The sequence below is a fragment of the Brachyhypopomus gauderio genome, unplaced genomic scaffold, assembly GCF_052324685.1.
Source record: "Brachyhypopomus gauderio isolate BG-103 unplaced genomic scaffold, BGAUD_0.2 sc89, whole genome shotgun sequence".
NCBI lineage: Eukaryota > Metazoa > Chordata > Actinopteri > Gymnotiformes > Hypopomidae > Brachyhypopomus > Brachyhypopomus gauderio.
In genome coordinates this window covers 966,256-983,755 of record NW_027506910.1, presented here as the reverse complement: position 1 = coordinate 983,755, position 17,500 = coordinate 966,256, and the positions used below count along the sequence as shown (strand labels likewise).

Genomic DNA, 17,500 nt, shown 5'->3' with positions numbered 1-17,500 from the left:
CTCAATCCAATTGAGGAATTCTTCTCCACCTGGTGCTGGCGGGTGAGCTAATGACAACCCCCCAGCCCATACCCTCACCACAGTCAACACCCCCCAGCCCATACCCTCACCACAGTCAACACCCCCCAGCCCATACCCTCACCACAGCCAACACCCCCCAGCCCATACCCTCACCACAGCCAACACCCCCCAGCCCATACCCTCACCACAGTCAACACCCCCCAGCCCATACCCTCACCACAGCCAACACCCCCCAGCCCATACCCTCACCACAGCCAACACCCCCCAGCCCATACCCTCACCACAGACAACACCCCCCTACCCATACCCTCACCACAGACCAGCCCATACCCTCACCACAGCCAACACCCCCCAGCCCATACCCTCACCACAGCCAACACCCCCCAGCCCATACCCTCACCACAGTCAACACCCCCCAGCCCATACCCTCACCACAGTCAACACCCCCCAGCCCATACCCTCACCACAGCCAACACCCCCCAGCCCATACCCTCACCACAGTCAACACCCCCCAGCCCATACCCTCACCACAGACAACACCCCCCAGCCCATACCCTCACCACAGTCAACACCCCCCAGCCCATACCCTCACCACAGCCAACACCCCCCAGCCCATACCCTCACCACAGCCAACACCCCCCAGCCCATACCCTCACCACAGCCAACTCCCCCCAGCCCATACCCTCACCACAGCCAACTCCCCCCAGCCCATACCCTCACCACAGCCAACACCCCCCAGCCCATACCCTCACCACAGTCAACACCCCCCAGCCCATACCCTCACCACAGCCAACACCCCCTAACCCATACTCTCACCACAGTCAACACCCCCCAGCCCATACCCTCACCACAGTCAACACCCCCCAGCCCATACCCTCACCACAGCCAACACCCCCTAACCCATACTCTCACCACAGTCAACACCCCCCAGCCCATACCCTCACCACAGTCAACACCCCCCAGCCCATACCCTCACCACAGACAACACCCCCCAGCCCATACCCTCACCACAGCCAACACCCCCCAGCCCATACCCTCACCACAGCCAACACCCCCCAGCCCATACCCTCACCACAGCCAACACCCCCAGCCCATACCCTCACCACAGCCAACACCCCCCAGCCCATACCCTCACCACAGCCAACACCCCCCAGCCCATACCCTCACCACAGTCAACACCCCCCAGCCCATTCCCTCACCACAGTCAACACCCCCCAGCCCATACCCTCACCACAGACAACACCCCCCAGCCCATACCCTCACCACAGCCAACACCCCCCATACCCTCACCACAGCCAACACCCCCCAGCCCATACCCTCACCACAGTCAACACCCCCCAACCCATACCCTCACCACAGCCAACACCCCCCAGCCCATACCCTCACCACAGCCAACACCCCCCAGCCCATACCCTCACCACAGCCAACACCCCCCAGCCCATACCCTCACCACAGACAACACCCCCCAGCCCATACCCTCACCACAGCCAACACCCCCCAACCCACACCCTCACCACAGACAACACCCCCCATACCCTCACCACAGTCAACACCCCCCAGCCCATACCCTCACCACAGCCAACACCCCCCAGCCCATACCCTCACCACAGTCAACACCCCCCAGCCCATACCCTCACCACAGTCAACACCCCCCAGCCCATACCCTCACCACAGCCAACACCCCCCAATCCATACCCTCACCACAGACAACACCCCCCATACCTTCACCACAGCCAACACCCCCCTACCCTCACCACAGCCAACACCCCCCAGCCCATACCCTCACCACAGCCAACACCCCCCAATCCATACCCTCACCACAGCCAACACCCCCCAATCCATACCCTCACCACAGCCAACACCCCCCAGCCCATACCCTCACCACAGCCAACACCCCCCATACCCTCACCACAGCCAACACCCCCCATACCCTCACCACAGCCAACACCCCCCAATCCATACCCTCACCACAGCCAACACCCCCCAGCTTTTTCAGACATGTGTTTGGTGTCTGTCCAACTTCATGTGGTGGTTGGATTTTTTTTCTGCACTGTACAAATATTATATTAACAACAGCAAATTATTTGGAAAAAATTAATATTTTGGGTTTGAAAACTGTTTATGTGTGTTGTGAGTATTTCACCTTCTCTCTGCACTTTTGTATAATATAGAATCCCATGAATGAAAGAAGAGCTTTAGGTTTTGATAAACAGTGTGTACATGATGAATCCAAAGTGTCATATTATGACAAAGGTGTTGGCAATGTGATGTCAGTGCTTGCTTTTGAGATGTGTTTATGACATTTTGAATGTTGTGTGTCTTTTGCTGGAGATTTGAGACATTTTGCATTTTGTGTGAGCAATTGTGAGTTTTGTGTGTAGAGTTTTGAAAAATAGACACAGATCTTGGAAAATGTGTGTAAACAGTTGAAAAAAACTGTAAATATGCCCATAAAAGTTTTTTTAAATAGTTTTTTCCACTTTAGCTACAGCTTAGAACTGATAGTACAGACACTCACCTATTTATCCTAGCCTGAAGATTTTAGTTTTTTTGATAGAGACTGCAGTCTAAGTCTCTGTAGACAAGTACAGCTAACAAACGTTGAGAATGTAAATGTAAATATTACAGTTAGGCCCCCTGCAGGTAGGCTGATGTATTCATACACTCCTAAACATGCCACAGTTACCACACCCAGGTCACCATCCCAACTCACACACACCACAGTCTGCAGACGGCTTTCTTACATACAAGCAAACTGTCTAATGGTTAGTAGCACATGCCGGTCCGATCGGACCAGACACTGGAGACTGTGGAAATTGTCCTGCTTTGACTGTTGGAGTCTGTAGAAAATGTGCTTCTGCAGATGCTTGTTAACTCCAAAACGTTTCCGATCTCTGGAGGTGTGGACCAGCGAGCTCCACTCGGCAGACAGAAGACTTTCATCGCACCTTCAGCCTTAGAACGGGAATAGAATTCGGGTTGGCAAGGCGATGGTCTCCCGGGGCGTCCAGCTCCGATGTATAATACGAGCTCACCCAATCCACCGCGTTCTTTCTTCTGTGCAAAGAGGCGGCAAAGAGCCTGCGTCTCCATGGCATTGCCATGGCGATTCCGGGCGGAGCGGCAGCCGGTCCGGTGCGCAGGCCTGCTAGTGCTGATGGTGCCGGCGTGGGCGTCGTGGCAACGAGCACGCCGTCCCACAAGCCCGCGGGAGAGCAGACATTGCTCTCAGACTTCCAGCCATCCAGAGATGTCACACATCTCAAACTGCCAAGGACTCTAAAACAATTATGGACCATAATCCAAACTGAAAAATCACAATTATACCAACCTTAGTATTATAATACTAATTATACTGCATTCCTGATAGTCAGTGATAGTATAACTATCCTGATAGTATTCCTGATGGATAATTATACTTATAGTTAGTTATTGTATGAAGGGTTATTGCCTCATAAATATTCATTTATTATTCTCTCTGAGACAACACTCTCTGGGCCTCTCTCTGAGACAGCACTCTCTGGGCCTCTCTCTGAGACAACACTCTCTGGGCCCTCTCTCTGAGACAACACTCTCTGGGCCCTCTCTCTGAGACAACACTCTCTGGGCCCTCTCTCTGAGACAACACTCTCTGGGCCCTCTCTCTGAGACAGCACTCTCGGGGCCTCTCTCTGAGACAACACTCTCTGGGCCCTCTCTCTGAGACAACACTCTCTGGGCCCTCTCTCTGAGACAACACTCTCTGAGACAGCACTCTCTGGGCCCTCTCTCTGAGACAACACTCTCTGGGCCCTCTCTCTGAGACAGCACTCTCGGGGCCTCTCTCTGAGACAACACTCTCTGGGCCCTCTCTCTGAGACAGCACTCTTGGGGCCTCTCTCTGAGACAACACTCTCTGGGCCCTCTCTCTGAGACAGCACTCTCGGGGCCTCTCTCTGAGACAACACTCTCTGGGCCTCTCTCTGAGACAACACTCTCTGGGCCCTCTCTCTGAGACAACACTCTCTGGGCCCTCTCTCTGAGACAGCACTCTCGGGGCCTCTCTCTGAGACAGCACTCTCTGGGCCCTCTCTCTGAGACAACACTCTCTGGGCCCTCTCTCTGAGACAACACTCTCTGGGCCCTCTCTCTGAGACAGCACTCTCGGGGCCTCTCTCTGAGACAGCACTCTCTGGGCCCTCTCTCTGAGACAACACTCTCGGGGCCCTCTCTCTGAGACAACACTCTCGGGGCCTCTCTCTGAGACAGCACTCTCTGGGCCCTCTCTCTGAGACAACACTCTCTGGGCCCTCTCTCTGAGACAACACTCTCTGGGCCCTCTCTCTGAGACAGCACTCTCGGGGCCTCTCTCTGAGACAACACTCTCTGGGCCCTCTCTCTGAGACAACACTCTCTGGGCCCTCTCTCTGAGACAACACTCTCTGGGCCCTCTCTCTGAGACAGCACTCTCTGGGCCCTCTCTCTGAGACAGCACTCTCTGGGCCCACTCTCTGAGACAACACTCTCTGGGCCCTCTCTCTGAGACAGCACTCTCGGGCCTCTCACATCTGTTTTAGTGCTTGTCTGAATGAGGAACTACTGGCAGAGATGCTGTTGCTCACTGGTGCCACCAGTTGGTGCAAAGGGAAGTCTTCATATTGGCAAACAAGACCATGATGCATCGTTTAGTTTAAATTCCTGCACTGTGCTTAAATTCTTTCAGGGAATTGTTCAGTTTTAGAGCATGGTTTAACCTGATGTCATGCACCTTAAGTGGTTTGACTATGGTTGTCTCAGGAAAATCCCAGCAATCTTAATACTGGAACAATAATTCTGATGTAATCATGTTTTGAATAATCAAGTCAGTACTGCACTTATTTAACACAGTACTGTGTTTGTTGGTTAATCAAAACAACCCATGCAACCCAAACAGCCCAGCACAACCTCTGCAACATTACCGAGTTTACTTGTTTAGGGTGAAAACCTCAAGCACATTTGAGATCCAACTTCATTTTCAACATTCACAATACACAAATTTGTCTGAATAAAAAACAGACAGATTTATAACTTGTGGGCATGCGATGACGCAAGTGATTATTACACCTCCAGACTCAAGTGGTGATGCAACCCAAGGGTGAGCTCAGCTCGTGAGCGTGAGACAAGACGGAGACGTGTTTGAGCCTCTTATGCTCTGCACGGGTTAGGCAGAGTGGCTGGGAGAGGATGATGAAGGAGAGGAGGGGAGGGGCATGAAGGAGAAGGGGATGAAGGAGAGGGGGTGTAGGAGAGGGTGAGAGAGTAAGAGAGAGAGAGAAAGAGAGAGGGAGAGAGAGGAAGAGAGAAAGGGGGGAGAGAGAGGGAGAGAGTAAGAGAGAGAGAGAAAGAGAAAAAGAGAGAGAGAAAGAGAGAGGGAGAGAGGGAGAGAGAGAAAGAAAGAGAGAGAGTGAGAGAGAGAGAGAGGGACCAGATACGTTTGGATGTTTGGAAGAAAGAGAGACGGAGAAGAAGAAGAGGACAGACAACAGACAGGAAGTTCAGCTCTGACCAGGCTGGTAGCAGACAGGAAGTTCAGCTCTGACCAGGCTGGTAGCAGACAGGAAGTTCAGCTCTGACCAGGCTGGTAGCAGACAGGAAGTTCAGCTCTGACCAGGCTGGTAGCAGACAGGAAGTTCAGCTCTGACCAGGCTGGTAGCAGACAGGAAGTTCAGCTCTGACCAGGCTGTTAGCAGACAGGAAGTTCAGCTCTGACCAGGCTGGTAGCAGACAGGAAGTTCAGCTCTGACCAGGCTGGTAGCAGACAGGAAGTTCAGCTCTGCTAGCACTCTGACCTGCATGTCTGGAATCATCCATGATTCTGATCACAGAAAAGTGAAAGTTTGTGGGGGGTTGTTTATTAAGTCTTTGAAGGGTTGTTTATAATTATTAAGTTGTTTATTAAGTCTTTGAAGGGTTGTTTATAAGTGTAAAGTGTGTTGAGTGTTGTTTGTTAAGCTACTTCCACAATACTGTGGAGTTTTTTATGAGTGGTATGGGTATTTGAAAGGTAGAGAGAGGGAGAGTGTGTGTGTATGTGTGAGTGCGTGTGTTTGCATGTGTGTTTATGTGTGCTGTTAGGGAATGTGTGACTGAATAATCACACCTTCTCCAGACACTGCAGAGGTGTGTCTGTTCTCAGCTGTCTGCTCTGTCTGGAAGAGCAGTAGACCTGCTGGAACTCCTGGAAAATAGCGGCTTCTGGCTGACTATTACTATTACACTAACTCATACACTAACTCATACACTAACTCAAACACTAACTCAAACACTAACTCAAACACTAACTCATACACTAACTCATACACTAACTCAAACACTAACTCATACACTAACTCATACACTAACTCAAACACTAACTCAAACACTAACTCAAACACTAACTCATACACTAACTCAAAATGTTGCCTGGTCTGATCAGTCTTAATTTCTGCTGTGACATTCGGATGGTAGGGTCAGAGTTTGGCATCAACAACATGAAAGCATGGATCCATCCTGTCTTGTATCAACGGTTCAGGCTACTGGTGGTACAATGATGTGGGGGATATTTTCCTGGCACACTTTGGGCCCATTAGTACCAATTGAGCATTGTGTAAATGCCACAGTCTACCTGAGTATTATTGCTGACCATGTCCATCCCTTTATGACCACAGTGTACCCATCTTCTGATGGCTACTTCCAGCAGGATAACGCACCATGTCATAAAGCGCGAATCATCTCAGACTGGTTTCTTGAACACTACAATGAGTTTACTGTACTCAAATGGCCTCCACAGTCACCAGATCTCAGTCCAATAGAATACCTTTGGGATGTGGTGGAACGGGAGATTCACATCATGGATGTGCAGCCGACAAATCTAATAAAGTGGCCGGTGAGTGTATATTCCAGGCGTACTCAACTAAATTTGTCCGCGGTCCAATTTTGGCAGATACCTGTGACCTGAGGTCCGGTGCGGCGGAGGTGGCGAACGTAAGTTGTTGAGCGGGGGGGCGGCGAACGTAAGTTGTTGAGCGGGGGGGCGGGGAACGTAAGTTGTTGAGCGGGGGTGGCGAACGTAACACTCGTGACGGAGTGTTTTTTTCAATAGCCCTGAAATAAATGCTACGGTTTTGTTTTAGTCCGTATCCAGTTAATCAGGAATGAGATTGGGTCCGGACAGGACTGCGTTCGGGTCCGGATCCGGACCGCGGTCCGCCAGTTGAGTACCCCTGGTATATTCTAAAGCTTTTATCACTAATTCATATATACTAAAGAATTTACACTAACTCATATACACCAAACCCCTTTTACACTAACCCATCTATCCTAACTCATATATCCTAAAGCGTTTAACACTAACTCATATATCCTAAAGAATTTACACTAACTCAAATATCCTAAAGCCTTTTACACTAACTCAAATATCCTAAAGCCTTCAACACTCACTCATATCCTAAAGCCTTTTACACTAACCCATATATCCTAAACAATTTATACTAACTCATATATCCTAAAGCGTTTAACACTAACTCATATATCCTAAAGAATTTACACTAACTCAAATATCCCAAAGCCTTCAACACTAACTCATATCCTAAAGCCTTTTACACTAACTCAAATATCCTAAAGCCTTTAACACTAACTCATATCCTAAAGCCTTTAACACTAACTCAAATATCATAAAGCCTTTAACACTAACTCAAATATCCTAAAGCCTTTAACACTAACTCATATATCCTAAAGCCTTTTTCTGTCCCCAGAAGGTAGTGTGAACTTTGAGTGTCACTGTGTGCTATAATATGTGTGATATAATCGCTGCTTTTCTCTGTGCGTATGACAGTAAAAAAACTTGATTTAATGTGACTTGTGTCACTCCAGCCAGCTCCCGAGCCATCGTCATGGAAACAGCCCACGCTGATATCAGATCGGGAGTACTGACATGTGTGTGCTAGTGGGTGTTGTTTGTAGTATTAGTGTAATGCAGCTGACGGCCAAAGGAAACATAGAGAAACCTGAACCCCTCACAGCTATACATGCTTTAAACTAGAGTATGTACTACAGAGTATGCAGTATTGAGTAGGAAGTACAGAGTGTGTAGAACAGAGTGTGTAGTGTACAGTATGTAGTACACAGTGTGTAGTATACAGTATGTAGTACAGAGTGTGTGGTATACAGTATGTAGAACTGAGTGTGTAGTATACAGTATGTAGCACAGAGTGTGTAGTATACAGTATGTAGAACTGAGTGTGTAGTATACAGTATGTAGTACACAGTGTGCAGTATACAGTATGTAGTACAGAGTGTGTGGTATACAGTATGTAGAACTGAGTGTGTAGAATACAGTATGTAGTACAGAGTGTGTAGTATACAGTATGTAGAACTGAGTGTGTAGTATACAGTATGTAGTACAGAGTGTGTAGTATACAGTATGTAGTACAGAGTGTGTTATATAGACAATGTAGCACAAAGTTAGATGGTAAAAATTCCTCCCTATGATACATGATGGGTCATAATGGAGTGGCCAGGCCTACTGCAACTAATAATGTGCGTGTGTCTGTATGTGTGTGTGTGTGTGTGTGTGTGTGTGTGTGTGTGTGTGTGTGTGTGGTGTGTGTGTGTGTGTGTGTGTGTGTGTGTGAATCCTCGTTGTGTCTACGCAGCTGTATCTTTGCTCTCAACAGCACACATCATAACAGATGAGCCTAATCTTCAGGTCAGTAGGAGGGCACTGCAGCTGAACTTATAATTAAAAAATTTATCACAATCATAGCCTTCCAACACACACACACACACACACATAAACCACACACACACACGCATGCCTCCCCCCCCCCCCCCCGCCCCCCCCCCCCCCCCCCACACACACACACACACACACACATACACCCCCTCTGTGTGTGATAAATGACAGTATCATATGTCCGTGGCTGTGTCCCAGCAGATCTCTGTGTCTCCGTGTGACGTCTCATCTCCATCCTTCTCTTGTTGAGCTGCCACAAACAGGTCTGTTTCTGTTCTCTTCAGCAATATGGCTGCACTTTCAGTCTCTCTCCGACACACTCTCTCTCACGCTATCTCTCAAACTCTTCCTTCAGACCCTCCTCTACACACACTTTACCTACACGTTTACAACGGCTGGCACACACCCTTGTCCAGAGTTTCTGTACAGAAGTGCTTTGCCGATATCAAAAACACCCTCATATGAGCACAGACAAGCCAGCTATAAGAACACCCATCAGCCCAAAGCCCTCGCTACAGTGGAAGATAGAAAAATGTTTTTTAAAGTACAGACTTAAGTGCCGATCTGAGTGCATATTTGAGTGTATATTTAAGTGCTCAGTGACTCTGTGAAAAAGTCTCAGGTTTCTTTTCAAGGCCGTGCTTTCTGTCAAACTCTCTTCCACACACACTTTCTCCCCCTTCCGCCGTGTGACGCCCCCTCTCACCTGGCACGGACGTCCCCAGCGCCACGAACACCACGGCCGTCACCGAGTCCTTCAGGCCAACGGTACAGCCGAAGTGGGAGGCCAGGTCTCCGATGAACGCCGTCAGCACACCGATCATGATGATGGACCCCACGAAACACGCCCAGCCGTTCCAGTAGTCGGTGGGGGGGACGAAGGCGAAGAGAACCTTCCAGAAAACAGTGAGGAAGTGCATGACGTAGTCGAAACAGGAGGGCAGCTTCTCCTCGCCGCACTCTTCGTCTTCATCATCCTCACCTGCAAATACAAGAGCACGAGCAAAAGTGAGGGAGAGAAAGAGGAGAGATGGTCAACAAGGGAGCGGAAACGAGGGAGAGGAAGAGGGAAGGAAAGACGAGTGTTGTGCTTAAAAGCTGTACATGGGCAAGACATGAAATGAAATGAAGGTTCTCTCAATTTGAAATAAACACACACACACACACACACACACACACACGCGCACACACACACACGCACACACACACACACGCACGCGCGCGCGCTGCGCGCACAGCGCACGCACGCACGCACACACACACACACACACACACACACACACACACACACACACACACACACACACACACACACACACACACAGACCATCAAAGTTAAACACTCCAGGATTTGGTGTGAGAATAAGTGGCCATCCATTTCTTAGCAACAACAAAAACACTGAGAACTAGGTTCTCTAAAGGACAGGATTGTGTGTGTGTGTGTGTGTGTGTGTGTGCACATAAGTGTGAGTGACAGACCAATCTGTTTGTTATTCCATCCATGGAGACTTTGAAAGCATGCAGCATGCAAAAAGCAGCTTACACACACACACACACACACACACACACACACACACAGGTATGGCACTTTAAGAAAGGATTATGCGTCACAGGATGTTTTGCAGCAGACCGAACACCAAACATGTTCTTCTGGGGCAGCCCACGCTCTCTCCGGGCCCCCCGGGCCCCCCGTGCCCTGCAGGTGGTGCTGGGGAAGGCGGGATCTACGCTTGCAGGACCCAGGTCCTGTTTACTTGTTCATTTGGCATGAGCGTCAGGACGGCTGCAGCTGCAGGTGTCTTGTTCAGGACCCGGTAGGAGCCGAGAGGGCTGACTGAGGGCGGCGTGGGAAGGTTGGGGTAAGAGAACCCAACCTTACGCGTTTGGTAGCATCTGGGTCAGATGAAACATGGTGAGATGTCTCCACCGATGGTCTCCTGGGTTTGTGCATTACAGAAATACAAACATTTCTGTATGCGGGTGCGGGGGCAGGTGGTGGGGGCAGGGGCAGGTGGTGGGGGCAGGGGCAGGTGGTGGGGGCAGGTGGCGGGGGCAGGTGGTGGGGGCAGGGGCAGGTGACGGGGGCGGGGGCAGGTGGCGGGGTCAGGGGCAGGTGGTGGGGGCAGGTGGTGGGGGCAGGGGCAGGTGGTGGGGGCAGGGGCAGGTGGTGGGGGCAGGGGCAGGTGACGGGGGCGGGGGCAGGTGGTGGGGGCAGGGGCAGGTGACGGGGGCAGGTGGTGGGGGCAGGTGGCGGGGGCGGGTGGTGGGGGCAGGGGCAGGTGGTGGGGGCAGGGGCAGGTGGTGGGGGCAGGGGCAGGTGACGGGGGCGGGGGGCAGGTGGCGGGGGCAGGTGGCGGGGGCGGGGGTGGTGGGGGCAGGTGGTGGGGGCAGGTGGCGGGGGCGGGGGCAGGTGGTGGGGGGCAGGGGCAGGTGGTGGGGGCAGGTGGCGGGGGGGGGGGGCAGGTGGCGGGGGCAGGTGGCGGGGTCAGGGGCAGGTGGTGGGGGCAGGTGGCGGGGGGCGGGGGCAGGTGGTGGGGGCAGGTGGTGGGGGCAGGGGCAGGTGGTGGGGGCGGGGGGCAGGTGGTGGGGGCGGGGGGCAGGTGACGGGGGCGGGGGCAGGTGGCGGGGGCGGGGGCAGGTGGCGGGGGCGGGTGGTGGGGGCAGGTGGTGGGGGCAGGTGGCGGGGGGCGGGGGCAGGTGGTGGGGGCAGGGGCAGGTGGTGGGGGCAGGTGGCGGGGGCGGGGGGCAGGTGGCGGGGTCAGGGGCAGGTGGTGGGGGCAGGTGGCGGGGGCGGGGGCAGGTGGTGGGGGCAGGTGGTGGGGGCAGGGGCAGGTGACGGGGGCGGGGGGCAGGTGGTGGGGGGCAGGGGCAGGTGACGGGGGCAGGTGGTGGGGGCAGGTGGTGGGGGCAGGTGGCGGGGGCAGGTGGCGGGGGCGGGGGCAGGTGGCGGGGGCGGGGGCAGGTGGCGGGGGTCAGGGGCAGGTGGTGGGGGGGCAGGTGGTGGGGGCAGGTGGCGGGGGCGGGGGCAGGTGGTGGGGGCAGGGGCAGGTGGTGGGGGCAGGGTGGCGGGGGCGGGGGCAAGGTGGCGGGGTCAGGGGGCAGGTGGTGGGGGCAGGGTGGCGGGGGCGGGGGCAGGTGGTGGGGGCAGGTGGTGGGGGGCAGGGGCAGGTGACGGGGGGCGGGTGGCGGGGGCAGGGGCAGGAGGAGCCAACCTCAACACCACATGTATTTAATGCACTATGTAGCAATCATAATAGAATCTGGTTAATTGGAAATATACAATGGGAGATATTTACAAGTGTAAATGTCTGTTATTATCCAGCATTAGCAAAAATCTTATCAAGATACAATCTAGATGCCTAACATGTTCACGTGTACATGCGGTCACACACACACCAGAACGTCTGTTCCTGTAAGGAGATGACCGTGAGGTCAGGAGTCGATACGGAGGAACAGACAGATTCAGATGTCTGCAATAGGAAATATGATTCAGTGTGCATCAGATTCATCCCTTGAGGGGCTTTTGTTAAAAACTGAATGTAATAATTTGAAATCTGGAAGGACGGCTTTGCCCTGTGGCCCTGAGGGTCAGTGTCAGGTCAGGAGATCATAGGAGGACGTGGTGGAATACTTAAATGATTTATAAATGCACTGAGATATTTCAGCATTCTTAATCTCAGAGCTGTCCAACTCCATAACCAGAGCTCACACACACACACGCACACACACACACACACACGCACGCACACACACACACACACACACACACACACACACACACACACACACACACCACACACACACACACACACACACACACACACACACACACACACCAGGTAATCTGTTCACATTCAGTAAGGTGTCAATACAGATGAACAGGAGGTTCTGACTACAAACATAAAATGCTCCAAGGACGAATTCACAATCATTTGAACTCTGAATCGCTCCTACGTATTCAGATGTGTGTAATAGAAAATATGATTCAGTGTGCATCAGATTCAGCCCTTGACGGCCTTTTGTTAAAGACTGAACGTAATAAATCTGAAGGACGGCTTTGCCCTGTGGCACTGGGGGTCAGTGTCAGGTCACTGGCTCTGAGGAGAATGTGGAGGAAAATTGAAAATGATTTATAAATGCACTGAAATATCTCAGCATTTTTAATCTAAGAGCCATCCAACTCCATAACAAGAGGTCACACACACACACACACACACACACACACACACACACACACACACACACACACACACACCACACACACACACACACACACACACAAACACAGGTCAGCAGGTCTGAGCAGGTCAGAGATCAAGTCATATTTCAGACTGTGCTCATGTGTATATGTTGTGAGTGTGTCTGGGTGTGTGTGTGTGTTTGCATGTGCGAGTGTCTGTACACGTTTTAATGTAGGTTTGTGAAGAGTGCTAATGTGTGTTTGCTTGTGTAAACAAACACATGTACAAACAACAAAAAAAATGAACTCTGACCACCATATTTTGACAGTGCATGTGTGTCGTTAGTGCATGTGTGTTGTTAGTGCGTTGTTAGTTTGATCTCCTTAGAAACGGTGGGTGAGCAAATTGTGTCTCATTTTTCACACTCACTCTCATTTCACAGTTCATTGCTCATGAAACACACACACACACACACACACACACACACAGCTTTTTTCTGGCAATCTTCATTTCTACAGACACTCCACTCCAAACTATATGAGCTTCATATTACAGCCCTGGATTTAAACTACAGGTGTGTGTGTGTGTGTGTGTGTGTGTGTGTGTGTGGTGTGTGTGTGTGTGTGTGTGTGTGTTTGTTTGTGTGTGTGTGTGTGTGTGTGTGTGTGTGTGTGTGTGTGTGTGTTTGTGTGTGTGTGTGTGTGTTTGTGTGTGTGTGTGGGTGTGTGTGTGTGTGTGTGCTCTTCCCCCGTTTTTCCTGGATGATGTAATCTAGGTGTCAGTTTGGGTGGATGTTTGTGGACTGCCTCTTTCAAACAATGTCACCCACTCTCAGGTGGACCAGAGTCTTACTGTCTGGGCACTTCCATGTTGCTCTGACCTGGTGCTTGATCTGATGAACTATGGTGTGTCCTTCTGAACTGTGGTTTGTTCTGCTGAACTATGGTGTGCTCTTCTGAACTGTGGTTTGGTTCTGCTGAACTCTGGTGTGTTCTGCTGAAATGTGGTTTTTGGTCCTTCATGTTCACCAGCTTTTCTTCAGATTCACATTATGACCAATGGCTTTTGAATCCAGGTCTTTTGTCCAGAAAAGGTGGACATTTTAAGGCTTCCCCCTGCTGGCCTTCATCAGGGCAGTGTCCTTATAAGGGCAGTGTCTTCATCAGGGCAGTGTCCTCGTCAGGACGGTATCTTTCATATGTGGACACAGAGTGTCCACAGCAACACTTGCTGTATATTTATGCAAGCTGCATTTAGTTATTAGAATATTTTTCAATGTAATAATTTTGAGGAAAATATCAAAGTGACATTTTCATTCACTAGACAAATTTGATTAAATTGACAGGGGTGGAATACTTTTCCAAGGTACTGTATGTTGAACCTATATGTTACACCTTCCTCCATCCTCAATCTGAGTTAGGTATACTTCATCATTGGTCCTTCATCATTGGTCCCTCATTATTGGTCCGTTATTATTGGTCCTTCATCATTGGTCCCTCATTATTGGTCCCCTCATATTTGGTTTCTAACCTAAGAAACCCACTGCAGCACTGACAGAGAAGTGTGTAAAACAGATGCAAAGTACCATGGATAAGAGAGTCTGCTAGATGCCCTTAAATAATGTAAATGTCATATTTTTTCTAATTGTAATTTTCTCCCCATTGAAATTTGTCATCCACATATCTGTGCAGTGTGAACACACACACCCTTTAGTGATCACTAGGGGGCTGTGGTGCACACACTAGTGATCACTAAGGGGCTGTGATACAACTGTGCCCAGAGCAGCGGGCAGGCTTAGCTGGGTTTTAAGTGCCTTGTTCAAGGGAACTTCAGTCTTGGTCTAAGGCCTGGGAATCAAATCCCACAACCCTCTGGTCACAAGACCAGACCTGTTGTACTCTCACCGCTGCTCAACAGTACCTATCCGCACAAACCAATTAACAGCAAACAAATCAGAATGCTGATTAAAGGTGAAGATGCAGTAGAGATGGGGACCGATTCGATACAATCTTATATTGGTATCGGGTCCGATACTGACGATATTTACTCATCGGACAAACATGGCTGATCCAGTTACCGATCCATATTCCAGTCCGTAGCTTGCGCTCGACCATACACCTGCCGTAACCATAACACAACGTAACATGAGACACGACGTCACCAATTCAAATTCCAGTCTACATCTTACCAAGAACAGAAACTTAGGGAGTAAATATTGGTTTGACTAAAAAGATTTTAAGATGTTTTTTTCTAGCCTGGAAATGGCAAAAAGCAAAACAGCTACTCAGACGGTGTGTAAAGCCAGAGTCCTGATGAGTGTAGGTACATTCGTACGTGTAGAGTACAGTACAAGTACATGTAGAGTACAGTACAAGTATGTGTAGAGGTTTCACGTGAAAGCGTACCAGGAGTTTACGCTAGCTATCGCACAGGAAGACAACACTAACTCTAGGTTGCAGACACTTGCTGTTGCTGTTCAAATGTTAAAGCTGGATTAAAAGGTTACGGCTGTTGCTAATACCTGTTGTATGTGAACACATCCCTAACAACAATAAAGGTCACATTAAAATAAGAAGAGCTTTTGGATCAGAATGTTTATCAGTATTGGCAGATGTATATCAGAATTGGACCAGAACTGAGTCCTGAGCTGGGGGGGATGAAGACGGACTACTGTGGTCACCCCTTACTAACGGGAACACACACAAACAGCCAGTCGACAGCAGCGAGCTGTCAGGCTGCCATGTCAGCTATATTGAGGTAAACCTAAGAAGTGGCTCGGAGCTCTCTACAGAACGGAGGAAAAACCACCACTCAAACGGGACTGGGGGAACTGGGAGCAGGGGTCTTTCACTGACAGGAACAGAGGAAGACCAGTATCTTGTATTCCCATCCATTAAAAACTCATTTAATCTGGTGCGATTGATGAGTCTGGTGATACATCAGTGCTCTACCACATGACCTATTAGGCAGGTGATGGCAGATCAGACAGCTGTGTGTCACACACACACACACACACACACACACAAACACACACACACACACACACACACACACACACACACACACACACACACACACACACACACACACACACACACACACACATTTAACCTTGCTTTGCCCCTGGTATCAAATAGACATGCTGAGAAGGGCTGAAGTGTGAATTGCCAACAACACCTGATCCACACAAACACCACACACACACACACACACACACACACACACACACACACACACACACACACACAAACACACACACACAAACACACACACACACACAAACACACACACACACACACACACACACACAAACACACACACACACAAACAAACACACACACACACACACACACACAAACACACACACACACACACACACACACACACACAAACACACACACACACACACACACCACATACACACACACACACTAGGATTATTGTTTTTGGCTGGGCACCTCTCTCTCTCAATCTATCTCTCTATCCTTCTCCATATTTCACATCTTTTCCCATCTATCTTTCAATCTCTCTCCATCTTTCACAATCTTTCTCTCCATCTCTCTCTCTCTCTCTTCCAGTCCATCTAACCTGTGTGCTTTGTTTCTCTTCTTTTTAGTACATTTATTTCTATCTTTGGTTTTCTAATAGTGGTTTAGGCAGCTATTAAAATGCACAAACTAAGATGGAGATGACAGTAAATGCAAGCGTTAATGATGCTTAATGACGATATTATAGAAAACATTATCTTCTGTATCCCCGGCCGCATGAGTCCTGAGGCATACTGCATACAGGCCAGCAGAGGGCACCAAGGGGGCAGGATATGGGAGACACAGCCCCCACCCTCCCCCCTCACACCAACACACACACACACACACACACACACACACACACACACACACACACACACACACACACACACACACACACAGACTTACCGGCACTCACTGTGATGGCCTCGATGAACTGATCTCTCCAGCTATTAGTGCCAACCAGCAGAGCCAAGTTGGTCTTTTTAATCAGCTTATCAACAGTGTTCTGTATAGAGAGAGAGAGAGAGAGAGAGAGAGAGAGAGAGAGGGAGAGAGAGAGAAGTTGAATAAGTATATGATGCTGGCAGCACGGTCTTCTCTTTCGCGGTGTGTTTGTGAGTGGACGTGACAGTCCCGATGCCTTCCTCAGCTGTTTCTCAAACAAGCCCAGCGAGGTGTTCCTGGGCCAGGCCGCGTGCCATGGGTCAGGTGTTCCACACGCTGGCACCACGCAGCGGCCGGGTCACGTCTGAAAGCACGGTGCACCCTGTGGAGAGGAGCCGTGTCCTGGTGATGCGTTTATGATGAAACACTCGTATAGTGAAGGTGCTATCTGCATGTTTGTTTGCTCTGTCTTTTCTTTACACACACACACACACACACACACACACACACACACACACACACACACACACACACACACACACACACACACACACACACACACTTCAGACAGGGCAGAATAAAACCCACGGAGAGCATATTGAGGTCCATCTTGTCAGGCTACATCGCTATGAAGTTTGTGTGGGCTTGAAGTG

At 50.4% G+C, this 17,500-nt stretch overlaps 1 protein-coding gene across 1 annotated transcript in view; it reads right to left on the bottom strand.

The window, feature by feature from the left end:
- The window catches only part of slc8a1b (solute carrier family 8 member 1b), a 108,204-nt gene that overhangs the window by 7,960 nt on the left and 82,744 nt on the right, over window positions 1-17,500 (bottom strand). The window contains 2 exon segments of the mRNA XM_076992058.1: window positions 9,459-9,734; window positions 16,869-16,968. Of these exon segments, the coding sequence (XP_076848173.1) occupies window positions 9,459-9,734; window positions 16,869-16,968 (376 nt within the window).